At 39.8% G+C, this 21,899-nt stretch overlaps 1 protein-coding gene across 1 annotated transcript; it reads right to left on the bottom strand.

Moving 5' to 3' along the window:
• Positions 1-1,022: 1,022 nt before the first annotated feature.
• On the bottom strand, positions 1,023-21,687 carry RPA2 (replication protein A2). Its single transcript, XM_051988055.1, has 10 exons — positions 21,551-21,687; positions 21,009-21,115; positions 19,202-19,303; positions 18,988-19,101; positions 16,207-16,281; positions 12,835-12,951; positions 9,474-9,596; positions 6,695-6,789; positions 4,723-5,978; positions 1,023-1,517 (listed from the first exon to the last, which is right to left on the bottom strand). Exons 1-9 carry the CDS (start codon positions 21,558-21,560, stop codon positions 5,894-5,896), a joined length of 828 nt encoding a protein of 275 aa, XP_051844015.1. The 5' UTR covers positions 21,561-21,687; the 3' UTR covers positions 1,023-1,517; positions 4,723-5,893.
• Between the last annotated feature and the right edge of the window lie 212 nt (positions 21,688-21,899).

Genomic DNA, 21,899 nt, shown 5'->3' with positions numbered 1-21,899 from the left:
ACCAGATCATTATACACTTCGACAATGATATTGTATGAGGATGTATTCTGATGGAAGTGGATTTCTTTGACAAGAGACCTAACTCAGTTCCAACTGATCAATGATGGACAGAAGCAGCTACACCCAAAGAACACTGGGAAATGAATGTCAACTATTTGCATTTTTGTTTTTCTTCCTGTTATTTTTACCCTCTGAATCCAATTCTCCCTGTGTAACAAGAGAACTGTTCAGTTCTGCAAACATATATTGTATCTAGGATATACTATAACATATTTAACATATATGGGACTGCTTGCCATCTAGGGGAGGGGGTGGAGGAAAGGAGGGGAAAAATCGGAACAGAAATGAGTGCAAGGGTTTAATGTTGTAAAAAAAAATTACCCAGGCATGGGTTCTGTCAATAAAAAGTTATTATAAAATAAAATAAAAAAAAATAGGGATCACAGAGCAGGTAACAAATGTCAGGCTAAACCCATTGGTTGGAGCAAAGAATTGAAAGCCAGGAGAGTGTTCATCAATTGCAAAATGACTGAACAAATTATGGAATACTAACAAAATAGAATACTATTGTGCTATAAGAAATTTTGAAAAGGGCAGTTCTGGACAAGCCTGGGAGGATTTGTATGAACTGATGCAGATTGATAGATTCAGCAGACCAGTTCCAGAATAATTTACATAACAGCAACGATCTTGTAAAGACAGACAAGCTTTGTGAGCAGTGAGAACTCTGATCAATGCATGATTTCAAAGGAGTGATGAGGACAAATACTACCCATCTTCTGACCAAAATGTGGCAGATTTAAGGGGCAAATTGAGATAAACATTTTAAGACATAATTAGCAAATTTGTTTTGCTTATCTATGCTTTTGTATGTGGGAGTCCCTCTCTCCCTCAAGTTTTAAGAATGGGGATTTTAAGGGAAAGGGGGATTAATAATAGAAATCTCATCCCATCTTCCAAAGAAGGGCAACTTAGTAGGGTTTTTTAAAATGCAAAGAAGTAGTTCAGGAGGCACAAATAAGAACAGTTTTTGAAACATCAAATTTATTATTTAAAATACAAGTTGATATAATATTCATGATTTCATATATATATATACTTTTTTCTATACTTCTGTATCTAAGGAAAGGATCATGTGTAATAATGGTTAAGAACAAGAAAATAAAAAACACCACTGAAATGAAGGCAATGGGGAATCACCAAAGGGATCAATTAACCTGGGAGAAGAAAAGATGTCTCCAAACATTTTTAGGACAGCAAATTCATTAGGATGGCCAGGCACAAACAAAATTGGGAAAATGAACCTGCCAGAGCCACATGTAAGTTTGCATTCTTAGTAGTTGGTGTATTTATGGCCAAGTTTCCTTTTCTTTAAATGGAAATTTGGCCCTGATTGATTGGGAAGTCAGAAGTTTGGATTCTAGTAGCTTGATGGGACCTCAGGCAGGAGGGACTGCTTCCTCATCTGCAAAAAGAAGCTGAATTAGATTATCATTGAGGAGCCCAGCACTCAACACCTGTGAAGTCAAAAAGAAACAAGATTTGGTTGTTTTAAGAATTCGAGAATGAATGGATCTACTGAAATAGAACCCACTTTAATTTACTTTTCATGGTTTAGAACCCCAAATGCTTAGCACATTGATGGTTGGTCAGTCACATAGAAACAACCATTCAGGAAACATCTGTATGCACAGATCTCTGGTTCTGTGTCATGAAGGGACCTTCAGGTTTAATCTCTGATTCTCAGACCAACAAATAATTTTCTCTTCCAAGAAGCATGACTCCTGATAAAGACCAGCACAGAGGAGCTGCAGGGAAGCCTTTCCTACTACGAAGCCCCAGATGAGTACATCGTGGGACAAATTTACTTGGTTGCCTTCCTCTCTTTCTGTATGTTCCTCCCATCTGTCACCACCCTATTTCCGTTGACTTCAATCGTCTTACAAAATTCAGACCTGGAATGGCCTGTAAGGCCATTTTGTTCTCCACCATTCCCAAACCCAAAGAGAAAGTTCCTGCTGCCCCTTTTTCCTCGTTCCAGCCTACTCTGTGCCTATAGTCACGTCCCCCTCCTGAACAGCCTGAGCCCTGTGGGAAAGCAAGTGTACAGAACTGAAGATTTCAGCATAGGCCAAGCTGTGCCCCTTAGTTAAATGAGGACACTGCCTCTTTCATTAGGTACTTCTAAACCTTACAAATCCATAGAAATGCAGACGCAAAAAAGCCTTTCAGTTGCTGGCAGAATAAAGTCCAAAATCTGTCCCTGGTTATCCAGGGGCCCCTCAGTGTGGTTCTGACCTCCCCTTCACAGTGGTTCTCAGGCCACAATCTCCCACCTTTGAGTCCTAGTCTCAATTGGAATGCCCGCTCCCTAATCTCAATGGATAATCCTATCTCCTTCCCAGCTCAAATGCTGCGTCCTCCCCTAGACACTGCTCGTTCCCAGTTGGAAAAGACTGCCCAGATGCCTTCTGTTTTCACAAAGCTTCCAAACACTTTTACATGCATGAATTTATGGGAGGCAGTAAAGTTGGGGAAAATTCTACCTCTGGAACCACAGGCCCTAGATTCAAATCCAGCCTCTGGGGCTTAATACCTACATGAACAAGGACAAGTCACAAGCTCCCTTGGTTCCAGTTGTGAACAGAAAGGGTTGAACTAAAAGTTCCATTCCACAATCATGATTCTATGATCCTGGACAGCATTTCCCAGCTCGATGTTCATAGAACATGAAATTGTCATTGATGTGAACAAATATTATTTTGAAAACTAGTGAGATTTCCCCTTCTTGGATCACCAGAAATACCTGTGAGACATTTGGGAGGTGGAAGAGGGGTGCACAAAAATGTACTTAATGCTATTCTAGTCAACCAAATTTGCCCATTTTCTTCCCTGCCTTCATCTCAGAGGATATAGATCCATACTCCTAGACAATCAGCAACACTCTTCAAGACAAAAACATTCTGTAGCCAAATCAACATTAGTAAGATCTAGAAAATGATTTTGAGGTGTCAAAACACTGCCTTAAAACAGCCTGCAGTAGTCCAGATTATGCCACACCAGATTAAAATGTAATTTTAAAAATGAACTAAAACACAGTAGCACATAGGTAATGGTCTGATTTCCTAAATCATCACGTAAGCCTCAGATCCTTATGTGTGATTTCATAGCCCCATTTCTGAGTGCACCAACATTACAGTAGAGAAACAGAATCTTTAAAGTCCGGTGGTAGAACGACTGGTTCTGCTAAGTGACGGCTAAAAGGGCAGAGGTTGAAAGTTACTTGCTACAAAGCACCACTATGAAGCTGGGATCAATATGGTGCCTCTGGAGTCAAATTGACTTCTTAGAGCTGCTGCGGGAAGATATACAAATAAAAACACAAACAAGAAAAAGTTAATTGTGGTTTTCTAAATCAATATGCTGAGAGAAGGAAAAGGTAAACTACTCTAGTACCTTTGCCAAGAAAACCCCAAACAGGGTCACAGAAATTTGGACATGACCGAAATGACTCAAGTCAGGATGTGGCTAGAGATCAGTTTCTATTTGAGTCTGACACTACTGGTCTATGCCATTAGACATACTAAACATGGAGGCCAGGATTTTGTCAAGGGATCAAGTGTCAAATTCCTATTTTGCCTAAATCCACACAAGAGCAATTAAAGCAATTTAGAAAGTCTCATGTTTACAAAAATATTCACAGCAGTTCTTTTTGTATTAGTTTAAAAAAAAAGGCAGAAAAGTTTGATTCATTGACTGGGAAAAATGGTTAATAAAATGTGAGATGTGAATGTTTGAAAATGGCTGATTCAGAGAAAACAGGAAAGGCAGCACCAGGAGAATATGCATAAGGACTCCAATGATATGCAATTGAAACCCCTTCTTTCTTGTCTGCAATGGTACATCTTTTTTTTTTTTCCTCAATAGTATTTTATTTTTCCAAATACATGTAGAGATATTTCAACATTCATTTCTGTAAGCCTTTTGTGTTCCAAATTTTTCTCCCTCCATCCCTTACCTCCTCCCTCCCCAACATGGAAAGCTATCTGATATATAGGTTAAATAAGTACAGCCCTTTTAAACATAATTCCATATTTGTCAAGAAAAATCAGATCAAAAGGGAGAAAGCCATGAGAAAGAAAAAGTGAACCAAAAAAGACTCCAATGATAGAGCTGAAGAAAACACCAGAAGACAATTGAGTTCAAACCAAATGCAGAGATCAAGATTGATTTCAGATGACAAGTTCCACAGGTGAAGAAGAAAGATATACAGACATTAAAAAAAAAAAAAAAAAACAGATGGGAAAAATGTTAAATACCAAGATATCCATAGCAGCACTTTTTTTTTTTTTTTTTTGCGGTAGGCAAGAATCAGAAACAAGATTAGTGTCCGTCAATTAGAGAACGATTGAACAAATTTTGCATTGTGAATGTAATGGAATACTATTGTGCTTTAAGAAAACAACGAATGAGAAATTGAAGGAATTACAAGAAGATATATATGGACTACAGCAGAGTTAAAGCAGAATCAGAGCAATGTATAAAACAAGACTACTGCAATGTAGATGAAACAATGGGGAAAAAAGAAAACCTTTTCAGTAATTGAAGAAACAGTAAGAGGTCTGGAGGCAGCTAATGAAACAGGCTGTCCTCTCAGCACGGAGAGGGGAGCAGAAAAGCAGATTCTGCCCCTACCCTGGTGTAGGCCTTCATGCTTCTCACCTGGATGACAGCACCAGTCTGCGGGTGGGTCTTGGCCCACTTCAGCTGGACCTCCACTCGATGGTTAAAGTAACTCTTAGCCAGAGAGCTAGCATGATGTCATAAATCCCTTGATTTATCCAAGGCCAGAGGCTTCCTCTTACAGCAGGGCCCAAAGTGAAATCCTGTGGGCTGTTCAAAGCCCCTCCCAGGCCGCCCCTTGGCACCTCTCCAGGCCTGTTCCATCTCGCTTGTCTCAGGGTCCTCTGTGGTCCCGGCATTCCCACTGGCCGTCCCTCCTGCCCATCTCTGCCTCCAGATTCCCTCCGAGCTCACCTCCTCGAGGAAGCCTTTCACAATCTGCTTTTCCTTTGGTGACTACTTCCAATCAATCCCATCGATATCCTGTTTACACACTACATGTTTCTGCCCCATTACACAGAGCTCCTCAAAGTCAGGTCCTGTCTTGCCTTCTTTGATCCCCAATGCTTAGCACAGTGATTGTAGGCACACATAGTAGGCACTTTAACAAATGTTTGTTGGCTGTCCAATGAACACATCACCAACGGGCTATTGTGACACAGCTATTTTTCTGTTAGAAGAGGGTTCAATATATCTAGAAATGAAGTGATGTAAAAACAAGAGACATTGATGGAACTTACTTTAAAAAAGAGTTCTTTGAGGCCGATAATGGTGGGGTGAGCTAATGAAACAGGAATACTTTTAAAAAATCTTAACCAAAGATGAGGACAAGTTTATTTTGCACTCTACCTAATGATATTCCCTTAGGCTCCTCAGCAGCATGATGCATTTCTACGACAGACACGCGCATCCATCCGGTGCGCCCCAGAGCCCGAGCAAGCAGGCAGAACGACTGGAAGCGTCCCAGAAGCACGTACCTTCTCCTGAGGGAGGGAAGCTTTAAGACACAAGTTTTCAAACCCTCTTTTAAATAACATTTCCCCTGACTTCTCTGTGCCCCCCTCCACCAAGTGCAAACATTCAGGCCAGTCTTTGCCAGCTGACCGGTGAGCGTCCTCAGTATTAACTGGAGCCTCAAAAGGAGCTAGGAGTAGAGTCTCGGGGGGTGGGGTGGGGTACTGAGAGCGTCCATGGAAAACCTTATCAAAGTCCCTGGATCAAACTGCGGCACAGAGGAAGGGGACTCATGAAAACAGAACCAGCTGTCGAGTTATTCCGCATCTGTGGATTTGAAGTGGTCATCATCCACAGTGGAATAGATGTGTCCCTCATTGCTGAGAAAGTCAACAGCTTGCCTGGAGGGAAGAGAGAACACAAGCTGAGCTTGTTTCAGACAAACAGTAGGAGGAGAGACCCTGGCCACAGCCCTTCCCCAACTCCCTGCTGATATGGCCAACAGCACAGTCATCCTGTTTGGGCAAAGCATGAAAGGGACAGATTCGGGCGTGGGGTCTCATGGAGCAGAGCAAAGGCCAGGAAACCATTGAGGCTGGCCAGAGCCTGTGGCCATAGTGAGCTACATGAAGAGCCCCGAGCAATAGGATATAGAGGGAAAAGCTGGGAGTCTGAAGTGTCGGCCTGGCCTGGCCTCTACCACCGAGCAGCTGTGCTTCTGGGGGCAAGCTCCTTCCCCAGTCATCTTTTAAGCTATCTGTGAGGATGGCCTTTAGTCAAAGAGCTGCAGAACACAAGAGAAGCTCACTGCAGGCAGGCTGTGAGGGTGCATGTAAAAGTCCTTGCCTGTCCTGTTCCACCCGGGGGGGGGGGGTCTTCCTATTACTCCCCTGTCCTTCCTAGAGCTCTGTGTCCTCATTTCAATTCTCTGAACAAAACCCAAAGGACAGCACAAGCATCTCCTGGGGTTCAGAGCTATTTCTAGAGTCCAGAGCTATTCTGTAACAGCACCCAGCCAGAGAGCTCCTCCCATAAACTTGCTCTGATTGCCTGAGCAGTGCAGATCACCATCCATTAAGCTAGCATGTGAGCTATGGAGGGAAACCAGGGCACTCACTTGATCACAGACACGTTTAAGTTGTGGAGCTGAGACTTGAGATCCTGGAAGTTCATGCCTTCTGGCCTGGGGCAAGCTTTAATCAAATTCAGCACCTGTGGAGAGAACCATTCAAATCTGACTAACTCATCCTGGAAATTCCTCTGTAAAAAAACTTGTTCTTAGAAGACAACAGAATGACTGGAATAACAACACGACAAAACACTTGGTTACCAGCGTGTGCCCGTGCTGGGGGTGACACAGTCTCTGTGAGACCCAGTCCCATCCACTGCCCCTCCCCACCCCCCAGAACTTGCACCCACACATAGGACATCTTGCTGGCCTCGGGCAAGGTACAATATGTCACTCAAAGTGCCTTAGAGAGGAACACAACAAAGTATCGTGGAGGAAGAGTGGGGGAAGGCTTCTAACAGGAGCCAGCCTTTCCAAACACACAATGACCACAACAAGGGGAATGGGAAGAACACAAAACTGATCACTGGGTCATGGTCAGGACTGCTCCTGGTGCAAACAAGAGAAGAAAAATAAAGCTCCCCAGAGGACTCACTGGACGTATCAGGCCTAAAACTCTATTACAAAGCAGCGGCCATCAAGACCACTTAGTACTGGCTAAGACACAGAGTAGCTCATGAGTGGGAGAGAGTAGAGTCACAAGACACAACGGCTAATGACTATAGTAATCTAGCGTTTGATAACCCAAAGACTCCAGCTTCTGGGATAAGACTATTTGACAAAAATTGCTGGGGAAATGGAAAATGTTATGGCAGAAACTAGGCATTGACACACACCTTATATCAAGACAAGGTCAGAATGGGTTCATGATTTAAACATAAAGAATGATACTTTAAACAAATTAGAAGAATAAAAGATAGCCTGTCACAGAAAAGAGGAATTTGTGGCCAAAGAAGAACTAGAATACATTATAAAATACAAAATAGGGTAATTTTGATTAAATTAAAACAAAACCAATGCAGCCAAGATTAGAAGGGAAGTGGAAAGCTGGGAGAAAAAATTTATAGCCAGTATTTTCGACAAAGGCCCTGGTTCTAAAATATAAGGAGAACCGAGTCAAATTTATAAGACTACAAGCTTTTGATAAGCTTTTGAGTACAAGCAACTGATAAATGGTCAAAGCATATAAACAGACAATATTCAGATGAAGAAATTAAAGCCTTTTCTAGTCATGAAAAAAATGCTTTAAATCATTAGAGAAACGTAAATTAAGACAATTCTGAGGTATCACCTCACAACTCTCAGAGTGGCTACAGCAGATGATAGGCCATAAAGAAATTATAAAAAAGGGAAAAGGACCTACATGTGCAAAAATGTTTGTAGCAATCCTTTTTCTAGAGACAAGTAATTAGAAACTGAGTGGATTCCCATCATTTGGGGATTGGCTAAGTTATAGGAATATATGAATATTATTGTTCTCTAAAAAATGAGCAAAATGAGTCCAGAAAGGCCTGGAGAAATTTCCATAAACTGATGCTAAGTGAAGTGTGTAGAATCAGATCATTGTACACAGCAAGAGTAAAATTATGTGATGATCAATTCTGATGGATATGGTTATTTTCAACCATAGGGTGATTCAAGAAAATTCCAATAGATTTGGGATGGAAAATGCCATCTGCATCCACAGACTGAATTTGGATCAATGCACAGTATTTTAGCTTTTTGTTTGTTTTCTTTCCCATGTTTTTTTCTCCTTTTTGCTCTGATTTTTCTTGCGCAATGTGACAAATATGGTGATATGTTTAAAAGAATTATATACATTTAATCTATGTCACATTACTTGCCTCTTGGGGAGGACGGAGGTAAGAGAGCATGAAAAAAAACTATCTTTACATATATTTGGAAAATAAAATACTATTGAAAATGTCTAAAAGAGAGAAAAAAATAAAGAAAAAAAAGCTCCCTCACTTCTATGCAATAGAGGTCCAAGGTCATCAATCTATTAGGATATAGGGCCACTAGGTGGCACCATGCATACAGCACCAGCTCCCAGTCAGGAGGATTTGAGTTCAGATCCAATCTTGGACAGGACACTAGCTATATGACCCTGAGCATTTAACCCCGAATGCCTTGCCAAAAATATGAAAACCTCAGTGGATGAGTGGATTAGTTTTGGTAAATTGCTTTCTCCTTTTGTCTCTTTTTTATTTTAAGGGATGGCAGTCTGGGAAGGGAAGGCATGGGAGACATACTGGGAGATTAAAGTTGTATAAAAACAAAAACCACCCATTACGAACAAGGAAGCCTGGATAAATGGCTGGATGTGGAGCCTCAAGCAATATGTGTAGGAAAAGCTGGGAGAATGAATCCAGAAAAAGCAAATGTCAAGGAAAATCAGGAGCTTGGTCTGGGACATGCTGATGGGGATGTTCTGCAGCCCCGGAACAAGAGCTAATCAACTGGAGGGTGAGCTTACCCAGCAACAAGTACTTCAAGGCCTGAAATGGTGAATGATGGTGGGCAGGGGCGTGCACGAGGGTACAAAAAGGAACCCATTAAAACTGGGGTCAAGGATGAGTTTGTAGATAAATACAAACAAAACAGAGGAGCTAGAATGGGAAATGAGGAATGAAAGAACCAAAGGTGATGACAAAGGAAAACGAACTAGACAAGTGACTTAAATATGATTGCTTACTTCCCCATCCAAAAAAGAAAGAAAAATGTGGGAGGGGGCAGCATACACAGAATGGCATCAATACAACATACATGGCATATGAGGCAGGGTGTTGGTGACTTCTTTCTGGGGTCACTGACACACGAGGCTTACCTGATTCTGGGTAACAGTGAGGCCATTTGCTGGCATCAGACTGTTCCCCCCAAAGCTGTTTCCCCCGAAGTTTCCTGCATCACCTATTCCAGAAGTGTGGAAAGAAGGTCTTCCTGCCAAGGGCTTTATTAAAAAAAGAAAAGGGGAAAAAAAAAAAAAAAGGATCCATGAGAGCAGTGGGCTGGCAGTCAGGGACACGCTCCACTCAGTTCTGCCAGCAGCCTGGGGCTCCCTAACTCCTGACAATCTCTAAGACCCCAGCAGACCCCCAAAGGCCTTGACTTGGTCCCTTTTCTGGCTGCCACAACTGACTCACATCTGGCCTGCATCCACTTACACTTCCAGATCTTTTTCACAACTGTTCCCAGCATTATATTAGTAAAGCTCATTTTTTATACCAAAGACCTAGACCTTTGGCTCTATCAATCATTACTGTCATCATTTACTTCTGCATATTTCATATCTAGTCTATTCCATTGATCAACTTCTCTATTTCTTATCTAGTACCAGACTATTCTGATGACGTGTAGTTTGAGAGCTAGTACTTTCACTTTCTTTCATCCAAATTTTTATTATTTTCCTAGCTCTACAAATTATTTGGTTTTTTCATTGGTAGAGCCTTCAATTACCTAATCTAGGGAGTAGTCTTTTTTTTTAATATTGGTCCATGAGCAATTAGTATTTCTCCAATTGCTTATATCTGTATTTCTGTGAAGGAGGTTTTGTAATTGTATTCATATAGTTCCTGTGTCTTGGCAGATAGACTATATATTTTATACTGTCTGCAGTTATTTTAAATGGAATTTCTTTTTTTTAATTATATATTTTATTTTATTTTATAATAACTTTATATTGACAGAATCCATGCCAGGGTAATTTTTTTTACATTATCCCTTGTACTCGCTTCTGTTCCGATTTTTCCCCTCCCTTCCACCCCCTCCCCTAGATGGCAAGCAGTCCTATATATGTTAGATATGTTGCAGTATATCCTAGATACAATATATGTGTGCAGAACCGAACAGTTCTCTTGTTGCACAGGGAGAATTGGATTCAGAAGGTAAAAATAACCCAGGAAGAAAAACAAAAATGCAAATAGTTCACATTCTAAATGGAATTTCTTTTCTTCTCTTGCAGCTGTATTTTGTCAGCAATAGGCCTCAGCCTATTTGTGTGGGTCTACTTTATATCCTATAACTTTGCTATGCTGTTCATTGTTAACTAGATTTTTAATTGATTTTCTTGGGTTTTCTAAGGATACCAACATATCTGCACAAAGTTTTTTCAATTCCTTTTTCTTGTCTTATTTTTACGATTGGTACAATAATTATAGTGGTGATAATGGATTTCTTTGCCTCCCCTCTGATCTAAATGGAAAGGCAGTTAACCCTATTTATAGAGGCCTTGTTTTTATTTTAAATAGATATTTATCATTTTAAGAAAGGTGCCTTTGTACTTTCTAAAGCTTTAAATAGAAACTGGTGTAATATTTAGTAAAAGGCTTTTTATGTATCTACTAATATAGATATGATTTTGTAATTGAATATGGTCACTTTAATAGTTTTCCTAATACTGAACCTGTCTTGCATCCTAGTATAAATCCAAACTGGTCATTGCGTATGAACTTTGCAATATATAAAGTCTTTCTGCTAGTATTTTATTTAAAATTTTTTTGCATCAAAAATGTTTGTAGCAGTCTTTTGTAGTGGCAAATAAATGGAAACTAAATGAATGCCCATCAGATGGAGAATGGCTGAATAAATTATGTTACATAAATGTAATATTATTGTTCTATAAGAAACAATCAGCAGGATGATTTCAGAGAGTCTTGGAGAGACTTACATGAACTGATAACTGAGTGAAATGAACAGAACCAGGAAATCATTGTATACAGCAACAACAAGATTGTGTTATGATCAACTGTGATGGATTTGGCTCTTTTCAATAATGAGGTGATTCAAGCCAATTCCAATAGAGCCATCTGCACCCTGAAAGGGGACTATGGAGACTATGTATGGACCACAACATAGTATTCTCATCTTTTTTGTTGTTGTTTGCCTCTTTTTTTTTTCTCATTTCCCCTCCTTTTTCATCCAATTTTTCCTGTGCAGCAAGAAATATGTATAGAACTGCACATGTTTAACCTACAATGGAATACCTGCTAAATGGGGGAAGGGGAATATGCAGTTAGGGGAAGGAAGGGAGAAAAATCTGGAACACAAAGTTTTGCAAGGATAAATATTGAAAACTATCTTTGCATGTACTTTGAAAATAAAGCTATTATTTAAAAAACTAAAAAATGATTTTTTAAAAATCAAGTTTCATTAAGGAAATTGGTCTAGTTTTCTTTTCCTGTTTTTGCTCTCCCCAAGTTAGGCATCAAAACCATATTAATGTCATAAATGGAATTTGGCAGGACTTCTTTATTTTTTCCAAACAGTTAATATAGTATTGGAATTGTTCTTTAAACGTTTGCTGGTAAATACCTCTGATTCTGGGGATATTTTCTTAGGGAGCTCATTTATGGTTTATTCAATTTCTTTTTCTAAAATAGGATTATTTAGGTATTCTATTTCCTTATCTGTTAATCTGGGCAATTTGTATTTTTGCAAAAATTCATCTCTTTCATTTAAACCATCAATTTTATTGGTATTTAATTGGACAAAAGAGTTACTAATATTGCTTTAACTTCATTTTCGTTGGTAGTAATATTCACTCTTTTCATTTTTGACAGCGATAATTCAGTTAAGACAATGTTGTGAATACAATCACTGTGTGAATTCATTTTGCTTCGCTAGGCATATGCATTACAAGGCGTTCCCCCCAGCTCTGGCTCCTTTCTTCTCAGTTTTTAAATCAGGGGGAATGTACCAATAATGATACAAAAGGGGAGCAAGCTAACATTTTAAAAATTCACAGTCATTCAGAAGGAAATCATAGATAAGCAATTCAGTTCTGAAAACAATGTACAGTATAGTACACTTTAAAAAATAAGCAAGTGGTATGAAATAGATTCCTGTTACATAGAGAATGCTTTGTGTTCTATATATGTGTAAATGTTCTTTTAATGGTGTTTAAGGTCAGAAGAAAAAACATAGACACACAAATCCTCTCAGCTCTATATCTTCTTCCATTTCCACATCCTAGAGAAAGTAAAACTGATTTATCTTGTCTCTATCTCGCTTGTCAGAGCTGTTTCAATGTTGTCTCCCCCACCAGACTGTAAACTCTTCTAGAGCTTTATCTTTTGCCTTTCTTTGTGTGTCTAGCAATTAGCACAGTGCCTAACACATAGTAGGTTCTTAACAAATGCTTGCTGGTGGACTGAACAACCAAAGAAGAATTACCTTCCAGAAGCACTCACCTGACTGACAGATTGGCTTAGGATCATATGAGCATTGACAGTTTCCAGAATATGGATGGTAAACTCATTCATGTCCTCTAGAGGAAGAATCTTAAATGCTACCAGGCTCTTTTTGTTCTGTTAAAATAACAAAATAGAGTGGAAATATGTTTAGAAGAACTGCCTATGTTTAGCCTATACTGGATTACTTGTTCTCTAGGGAAAGGAGAGGAAGAGGGAGGGATAAAAATTTGGAACACAAAGTTTTGCAAGGGTGAATGTTGAAAACTATCTTTGCATATACTTTGAAAAACAAAAAGCTACTGTTATAAAAAAGAAATTAACAAAATAGTTTATGATAAACACAATTGGAACTTTCTTCAAGCTGTCTCTAAGGCAAGATGATGCTACCCATCCTTAAAGTCAGAGATGGCCTGGGCTTCTACAGCATCTGGAAGCTGCTTGTCTGGAATGATGAATTGCTGACCACAAAAGCAACATTAAGAATCCTAAGGACAGCTAGATGGCCTATGGATAATGCACTGGTCCTGAGGTCAGGAATACCAGAGTGCAAATCCTGCTTCAGATACTTAACACTTCCTAGCTGTGTGCCCCTGGCCCAATCACTTAATTCTAATTGCCTTATTTAAAAAAAAAATCATTTAAGAATCAATGGTAGATTCTCCAGACTACCTCCCAAAGCCTATTTAACTTTTAAAAGCCTGATATGTCATATTAGGCTAATTATGGACTCTACACAGCCCAAAAAAGCAGATATTACTCAGTTTCTATAGAAAATAGTTTCAACTTGGGGAATAGAAACACACCCACCTTCCTTCTCCAATGAGATAAAGGGCTCAGTTACCCCTTCCTTGATTTGATCTGAGACACAAGAAGGAGGTCAGGGGTCTAGCCCCTCTCTTTTCTTGGTGGCCTGCCTATTTCTGAAGATTGCCTTTTTTCACTGCCTCCCAGAAAACCAGGCACAGGAGACACACATGCCCCTTAGTCTTTTCTAATGCTCCTACCATGTCATCAGAGTAGGTACTCTCTCCACCAACACAGATTGTAAACTAAACATAGAATCTAAGATCTTTGGAACACTTGATTCATAAATATGATACTCTGGGAAGTTATCCTTTAAGAGCATTTTGTTAAGTATCAGCAAAGCTTTGTACTTATTTAAAGGACACCTCTGGGGATATGGGAACAATATTCCAGACTAAAAGTTTATATTTCTATTTGGATATTCAGGTACTGACATTCTCATAATCACAGGTAAAAACAGGAGCTCAAACAATACTTAAAAATCTGCCCACTTGACATCTCATTTACATGGAACTGAGGAAGAGAAAAGGACAATTAAACTGTTGTTGGCCTTCTGTTATTAATAATATTGGTCTTAAAGAAACCAAGGAATTTCAGATGTGAGAAGAGGCCCTATCTGCCCGTCCCTTCCCCCTTAATTTTTATAGAAACATAATAATCAAAAGATTACTTAACACTTGGCTTAATATGGCTTAGGAGATCTTTAAATGACTAATTTCTAGGATCATTGCTATCAATCTCACCTTCACAGAAGATAATTGCAAGGTGCTTTTGTCACAAGCATCTGAAAATCAAGTGCTGTAAATACTATTCTCATTTTACTGGTGTGGAAAATAAGTTTCAGGAGAAAAAAGACTTGGCCAAGCTCACATGGCAACAAAGTGTTGAAAATGAAACTCGAATTTAGGTCTTTTTGGGGAAAGAGAAGGCAACCAGAATTAAGTGCCTCTCCTCTGGACCACCTAACTGTCCTGCAGTTAGGTCTTCTAATCTAATGAACATTCTCTACTACCTAATGAACAACAGATGCAAACCACAAACACATTTTACAAGTAAATAAATAGAGAGAAGATATGAAACCTCTCTAGTTCAGTGCTTAGTTACTATCTATTGAAAATGCTGATAGCCTTACAGTTTCAAGACTGGAGATGCTAGGACTGGAAATATCCCTGTGCTCTTTTCTTTTGTTTAAAATAAAATTTATGAAACAGAAGACTGTACAAGGGTCAATGTTGACAAATTATCTGTACATATTAAAAAAATTTTTTTAAATAAAATTTATTTGGATTGCTTATCTGGGGGAGGGGGTAGAGGGAAGGGAGGGAAAAAAATTTGGAACAAGGTTTTGCAAAGGTAAATACTGAAAACTATGTATATATTTCAAAAATAAAAAGTTTTTTAAAAATAAGATGAAATAAAATTTATTAATTTCTCACTGCCATACACCAAAATCCATGAAAAAATAATAAAAGAAGCAAAGCTGCAAACAAAAATGATTGTAAATGACTACACACACACAGAAGGACACAGCTTCTCTTCACGGATTGAGCAGACAGGGTAGTGGTTGAAAGGCCAACCTTGAAGTATGGAATATCTAGACTCTGGCCCTACCTCTGAAATACATCAGCTGCATGAACTGGGGTGAACCACTTCACCTCCACATATCCAGGCAACTGGCTGAGAATCAGAAGGACAGGTTGGAGTTCTGAATGGAAAACTCTGGGAGTTCATTAGCTTGATGGAATCGTAAGTCCAGCCCCCAGAAAAACCTGAGCATTGTATCGGATGGGGCCAAAGTAACTGCAGGTCTCTAATGTGAACACTGTTGCTGTCTCTACTGAGGACTTGTAGTGCACACCCAGATTTATCCTCAAAGTTCTTGACTGAGAATCAACTCAGCACAGTCCCTCTGGTGCTCTGAATTCTTCATTTTTGCCGTTTCTTATCATATGCATTTTACATGTAAGAGCAGTGTAAGTCACTCCCCATCTGTCGGAACCATTTGACTGATTTCAGTTTTTGTTATTTTAACTAGCTAGAAGCATTTCAGAAAAACCTACAAAGACTGAAGTGAACTAATGCAAAGTGAAGAGGGCAGAACCAAAATCTGCACTCTTTCCACCAGACCCAATTGTCATTTTGTAAGCACTCACTGGATGAGAAAACTAGAACTAGTTTTCTACAAAACAGACAAGAGAAAATCTAATACTTCATGATCTCTTCTCAAACTAATAAATTTAAACAATTCTGAATCAAACCAGCATACTGTGGGACAAAGAGAGACCACATTTGGTATGTATAAAAAGTAAATGTTTCTCTACTCTGAGACAGAAGATAGGACTCTGGAACATATGATTTAATCCCAATATTGGCAGTAGTGTTTGCATGATTTTGGGCAAGTCTCATGTACATGAGCCTCAGTTTCATCATCAATAAAATGGGGTTAGTAATTGTATTACTTTCTAGGGTCACTGTACTAGAACTAGCACCATGACAACTGCAAAATGGTGCACACACACATACACACACGTAATATACATGATCATTATTTATGTCCAACTTTACCTGGAAAGACCTGAGATGACCAGCCACTTTCACATAGGTTTCTGGTGGTACCACAGTATTCTCGCTGCTTGTGTCCTAAGAGTGTAAGAGGAAAAAAAAAAAATTAATCTGTGAGTTTTCGGTGACCATTGGTTAATATGTCTGTTTAATTACCAAATTGGGTAAGGAAAATGAACATTAAAACAGGTATAGCCAGTTTATGACAGAGGCTATTTCTCTTCTATCAATACCAGCGGGTCTGGAAGTTAGAATGAATAGCTCTATTACATTTCTAGCTCTCCTGAGGGACCTTTTTCTGGCCTCAGTTTTCTATCCTCAAAATCCCTTCCAGCTCAGACTCAACTTTCAACAGACTTTTTAAGAATGAATGACATATTTAACATATATAGGACTGCTTGCCATCTTGGGGGGGGGGGGTAGGGGGAGGAGGAAGGGAGGGGAAAAAACGAAACATAAGTGATTGCAAGGGATAATGTTGTGTAAAAATTATCCTGGCATGGATTCTGTCAATACAAAGTTATTATTAAATAAAATTAAATTAAAAAAAGAAAAAGAAAAAAAAAAAGAATGAATGACAATGCCAAAACAGTCCTAGACTCCGAAAGCCAATAATATTTCAGAATAGGCAGAATTCCCAATACCAGTGGCATGCAAAGGAGTCTGGACGTTATTGGGTAAGCAACAGGGAGCCACACAAAGTTCAGAACCAAAGGAACAAGACTAAAAATCTGTGCATATGGACAATTAAGCTGGCATGTAAGATGGATTGAAGGGGAAAGAACCAGAGCCAGGGAGGCCAGTATGGAGAATGTTACAATAATCCAAGCAAGAAGGAATGAAGACTTAAAAGAAGTATTTCTTTTTTTTTTTTTTTTTAACTTTGACTGAATGTTAATTTTTCTTCAATTATTTTTTTAAAAGCATTATTTTGAAGCAGTCCTTAGGTGTCACCAGAGCATTAAAGAGATCTACAACACACACTCACACACACACACACATGATAAAGTCTAGAAGACTTCACTGACTTCAGTGGTCTTCCAGAGTTACCAGGCCTGCAAACTTCTCTATATCCTGTGGCCAATCTGCTATTGAACTTGCCTGATTTTAACTAAACTAACGTTTATAAAACCTCTCTGTTACCTGTTTTTTTTTTTTATCCCAACTACTTTTTTTTAATTATAAGTTTTTATTTACAAACATATGTATGAGTAATTTTTCAACATTCACCCTTGTAAAACCTTTCACTCCAACTTTTCCCTTCCTTCCCCCCATCCCTCTTCCCTAGATGGCAAGCAGTCTAATACATATATGTTAAAGTATATGTTAAATCCAATATATGTATACATATTTATATAGTTTTCTTGCTGCACAAGAAAAATCGTTATCTAAAAAGAAAGAAAAAACCCGAGAAGAAAAATAAAAATGCAAGCAAGTAATAACAGAAAGAGTGGAAATGCAATGTTGTGGTACACACTCAAAAAAATGAGTATTTCTAAAGGTAGATTTGCTGAAATCGAGAAAGTCATAGGGAGAAGAGAGCCATTGTGGACTGGTGACAGAGAAGAAAGCTTGGTATCAGGAAGACTTAATTCAATGGCTGGGTGACGCAGCCTGACTGTGATCTTAGTGGGTCAGGCAATTCTCAAAGCCCAGAAGTCATAGAACAGGTTGGGATCTGCTTCGGGCCAGCTAACTTCCCCACCAAGGACCTCCCTACACCATTGAAGTCACAGGTATCCCCTCTCTACATCCAACAAAAAGGAAGGTAGCAACATAGCACCAGTGGGTAGAGCACCTGTCCTGAAGTCACGAGGACCTGAGTCAAATTGATCTCAGACTCTTAACACTTCCTGGCTGTGTGATTCTGGGCAAGTCACTTAACCTCAATTGCCTTGGGGAAGAAAGGGGGGTAGGGGGAGAGGAAAGGGGAAAGAGATAGAGAGAAAAGGAAGGAAACTGGTACCAGGTTCAGCACCTCTCACTGAATAGGTGACAGCCCACTCTGCCTCTATGTAGGGGAGAATCTACACATGTAGCAGGCTTAAGGACTCAGCTGGCACCTTTAATAGAGTATCCTTAATATTCACATTCCATCCCCAACCACTTTTAGGAAACATGTTCCAAAGACACTCACCCAGAGTTATCACATTTCACTGACCCTATGAGATATAGTGAGAGTGTTTGGCAACCCTGCCTTAGAAGCCATATACACTGGTGCTATGTAACCAGATATGTGGGTCTTCCAGGGCTCCCTCCCTGCACAGTTTGACCATTTGGGCTCATGCTGGTTTCCTCATCCAGACAGTTTCCTACCCTTCAAGGTCCATGCTTCACCTCGTCTATGAAGCAAAGCTGAGTGACTAGGATATAAGCCACCTTAGCTTAAAACCCTCCAGTGAGGGTGATAGCACTATCCCCCCCAAGGGAGCCTATGGGACCAAAAAGAACATATTTCTTTCATATGAAAACCCTTCAAAGCCCTAAAATGGCTATCATTGTCCTCCTCATTCCCAAAGGCCTTTTTTACTTTAGACTAAGCATAGCTCATTCCTTCAACTGATCCCAATGACCTGGTTATCATGGCTGTTTTCAGTAGTCTCACTGTTTGGGGCCTCCTCCTGTAGACACCTTCTAGTTTACCAACGTCCTTTCTAAAACATGGCATTCTGATACTCCTGATGTAATCTAACTAAGCTTTCTTCTGGGCACTAAGCTGCTAAGCCTGAAACTGTAGCAATTCGTTCAAATCAAAAGACTTCCCATACCTCCCAAACTACTTACATCAGTGTCTACCCATTGTCTGACATCCATCGGCGGAGCAGTCATATCATCTATTTTGTAAACAATGTTCGTGGGTGCTTTTTCTGCTTGTCGGATTATTCCCACAATAGTGACCTATGTAAAAAGGCAGACAATGATTTTCCAGGATCCTAGAGGGAAACTTATGCCCTTTTTATTACAAATTACCATCCAAGGATTGATGCTGTTGTCATACCTGTGAAATCTCAATTTCTCCAATCTTAAATACTTCATCAATCAGGTTGGCAGACAGGAGCTGTGATATGGTGCAAGGAACAATGTGTTGGGCTCGTGCTCTCTGTAAAGAAAAAACACTTGTTAGTCTCTTATACCATCACAGAGATCTCAAAGGAAAACACACTCATCTGGATACTAAGAATCAGAAGTTAAACAAACAAAACAGGATAGATTTAAAGCTGGAGTTCTTTTCTAAGAGAGATACAACTAAAGAACAAAAGTCCTGTATACACAGTTGAACCCCATTCAGGACATTTCTGTACTTGGTTTTCCTCTTACATAGCATCTGAGATCTTTGTTACATCTCTTTCTGTCAGAAGAAAACAAAAGTTCTATTAATTCACTTGGTGATGCTAAGCAAGCACCATAATTTGGGGATAGGGAAATGGAGGAAAGAGTCCCAAATTTATTTTATTCCACACAGATGGATTTCTTGCAATATAGTTGGGTACAAGATTGTAAAGGATTTACTAGTTTCTTATTATGAGGCCTGTAAAGAACAGACTGATCCCAATCTACATTTATAACCTTTAAGCATCCACTGTAATAAAGTCATTCAATTCTAACTAAGACTATTCTTGAATAATTAAAAAAGACTTTGGGAATAACACCCTTATTTTTTTCTCCTAGCTGAATAAGACAGTAGACATCAAATCAGACCAAGGTTTTACTCAATTTTGCTCTCCATCTCTGCTCCCTTTTGCTTCCAAAACCATATCAATATGGAGCCATGGAGTCAAAGACCTTATTTTTACAAAACCAAATCCTTCCATATCCCAATGCAAGTGACATTCTAAAGGAAGGACTAAATCTTGTCAATATTGATATTACCCTAGATAACAGATTCAGAAAGAAGCTACGCTAAATGGGAGACTGGCTCACAATTTCTCCTTGGAAAGTTAAATGAAAGAACTGACAGAGTTGATTTCATCGTGTGCCCTACAAGAAACATTTCAAAAACAAATTGTGTTACCATGCTATGCTTATTATGGTAAACTTAAGAAAAAAAGACCCCTGGTGAAGGTAATTGCAGCTTATGGACCAACATTTATAGCAGAGAATGAAGAGATAGAAAACTACATAAAGAACCTGACCAACTACATCAAATTTATGTGTATTTTGACAACTGGTGTTTTCTTTGTGAAGTTGGGCCCAGGAAGATTGGAAAATGTAGTTTAAGTTTAAGACACAGAAGAAGCCAAAAGCTTGTAAACGACTCAGAAGCTCTCAACCAAAGGCCATGAATACTTTTTCCAAGACACTCAAAGGCACTGGATATGACCAGTAAACAACATGATAAAGAAAAAGAAACCATATTTACAAAAAAAACTGGATACTGAAATGGGGAATACATCAGAGTCAGCTGTCTAAGTGCAATCTAATCAATAGCTAGCTTTACAAAAAGATCAAAATCTACAAACAATCCCTTCCAAAGCATAGAAGTCTCATAGGCACGGAACTGGGAGATGGAGCCTTGAATGAAAGGAATAGCAAGTCATGCAAGGAAAAACCCACTAGCTATTTTGTTAAATTTCAAAATGAAATCACAGAAACAAATATCAAATTGAGGAAGATTTGACAAATATTTATTAAATTTATCTCCACATCCTCGGCTGCCCAGTTCATCCTCTAGACACTCTCTATTACGATGTCAATTGTTTATGCTTAAAATACCACAAATGGGTATTTTTTTCCTAAGCAGGAAGTCACTTCAGGATGATGAAAATGAAACTGTGCTCACTGTTTATCTTCAATTTTGAACTTACTGATTTCTTTTCAGCCTGAGAAGCAGTAGGAGTGCCAAATCCTCCTGGGGCCTGTGAGTAGCCTCCACCTCCGTATGACGTGTTCCCATAGCTTCCATCAAATCCACCTGGCATTTACAGCAGACGCAGGATATCAGAATCACTTTTCCTTGCTGGGGTCAGGAAGCCTCCATTCCATACTGACCACCACCTCCCCATCCCCCATCCCCAGAATGCTGCTGAGCCTCCCTCCCCACCTACATTTTCCTAAGTCTGCTCCCCCCTATTCAACCCTCCCACCCCCCGATTACTGCTGAGTCTTCTCCCCCACCGGATCCAATGCTTAGCAGCCACTTCTAGACCCCTTTAGTATTTTTCCCCAGTTGCCCCAGTCCATCCTCCCTTCCCTCAAACTCCAGCTCAGCCTCTGTCCCCGGCTGCCCCGCTCCAGCACCCCCGTCCTCCGAACCTGGCCAAGCTTCTCTCTCCACCTCTTTGTATATTTCCCTTTCCCCCTCCAGTGCCCCCTCCCCTAAATGCCCCTCGCCCAGCTCCTCCATTACTATTCCACATGTTGGCCGCGGCGCCCCGAGGGCTGTAGCGGGGCCGTTGTCCACAAAATGCACTCGGAGACCGAGGAATCCGCAGTTTCCCCACCTAGAAGAAACCTAGCTCTACTTGGCGCCACAAACACTATCCCGCGAACGTCCGCGCCAATCAACTTGCTGGCTGCTTTTCCTTCCGCCCCTTTTAGCCAATCAACTCTGACAATATTTCCGGTTTACCCAATAGGCTTGGATAATACTAGCGACGTGTGGGAACACGTTGATTCCTTGAGTGAAACTGAAGTCTCCGCGATCATGTTTATTACGGGCAAGGAACTAGTCTGAGCTACAGGTGCTAGAAACGCAG

This window comes from Antechinus flavipes, chromosome 3 (assembly GCF_016432865.1).
Source record: "Antechinus flavipes isolate AdamAnt ecotype Samford, QLD, Australia chromosome 3, AdamAnt_v2, whole genome shotgun sequence".
In the NCBI taxonomy this organism is placed as follows: Eukaryota; Metazoa; Chordata; class Mammalia; order Dasyuromorphia; family Dasyuridae; genus Antechinus; species Antechinus flavipes.
This window is presented reverse-complemented; position numbering and strand designations above follow the sequence as displayed.

Coding starts and splice junctions, on each gene's coding strand:
- RPA2 (XM_051988055.1), bottom strand. Junction 19,304..21,008: donor CTCAGGCTGAAAAGAAATCA/GTAAGTTCAAAA, acceptor TTTTCTTTACAG/AGAGCACGAGCCCAACACAT. Junction 12,952..16,206: donor GTCATCTCAGGTCTTTCCAG/GTAAAGTTGGAC, acceptor TTATTTTAACAG/AACAAAAAGAGCCTGGTAGC.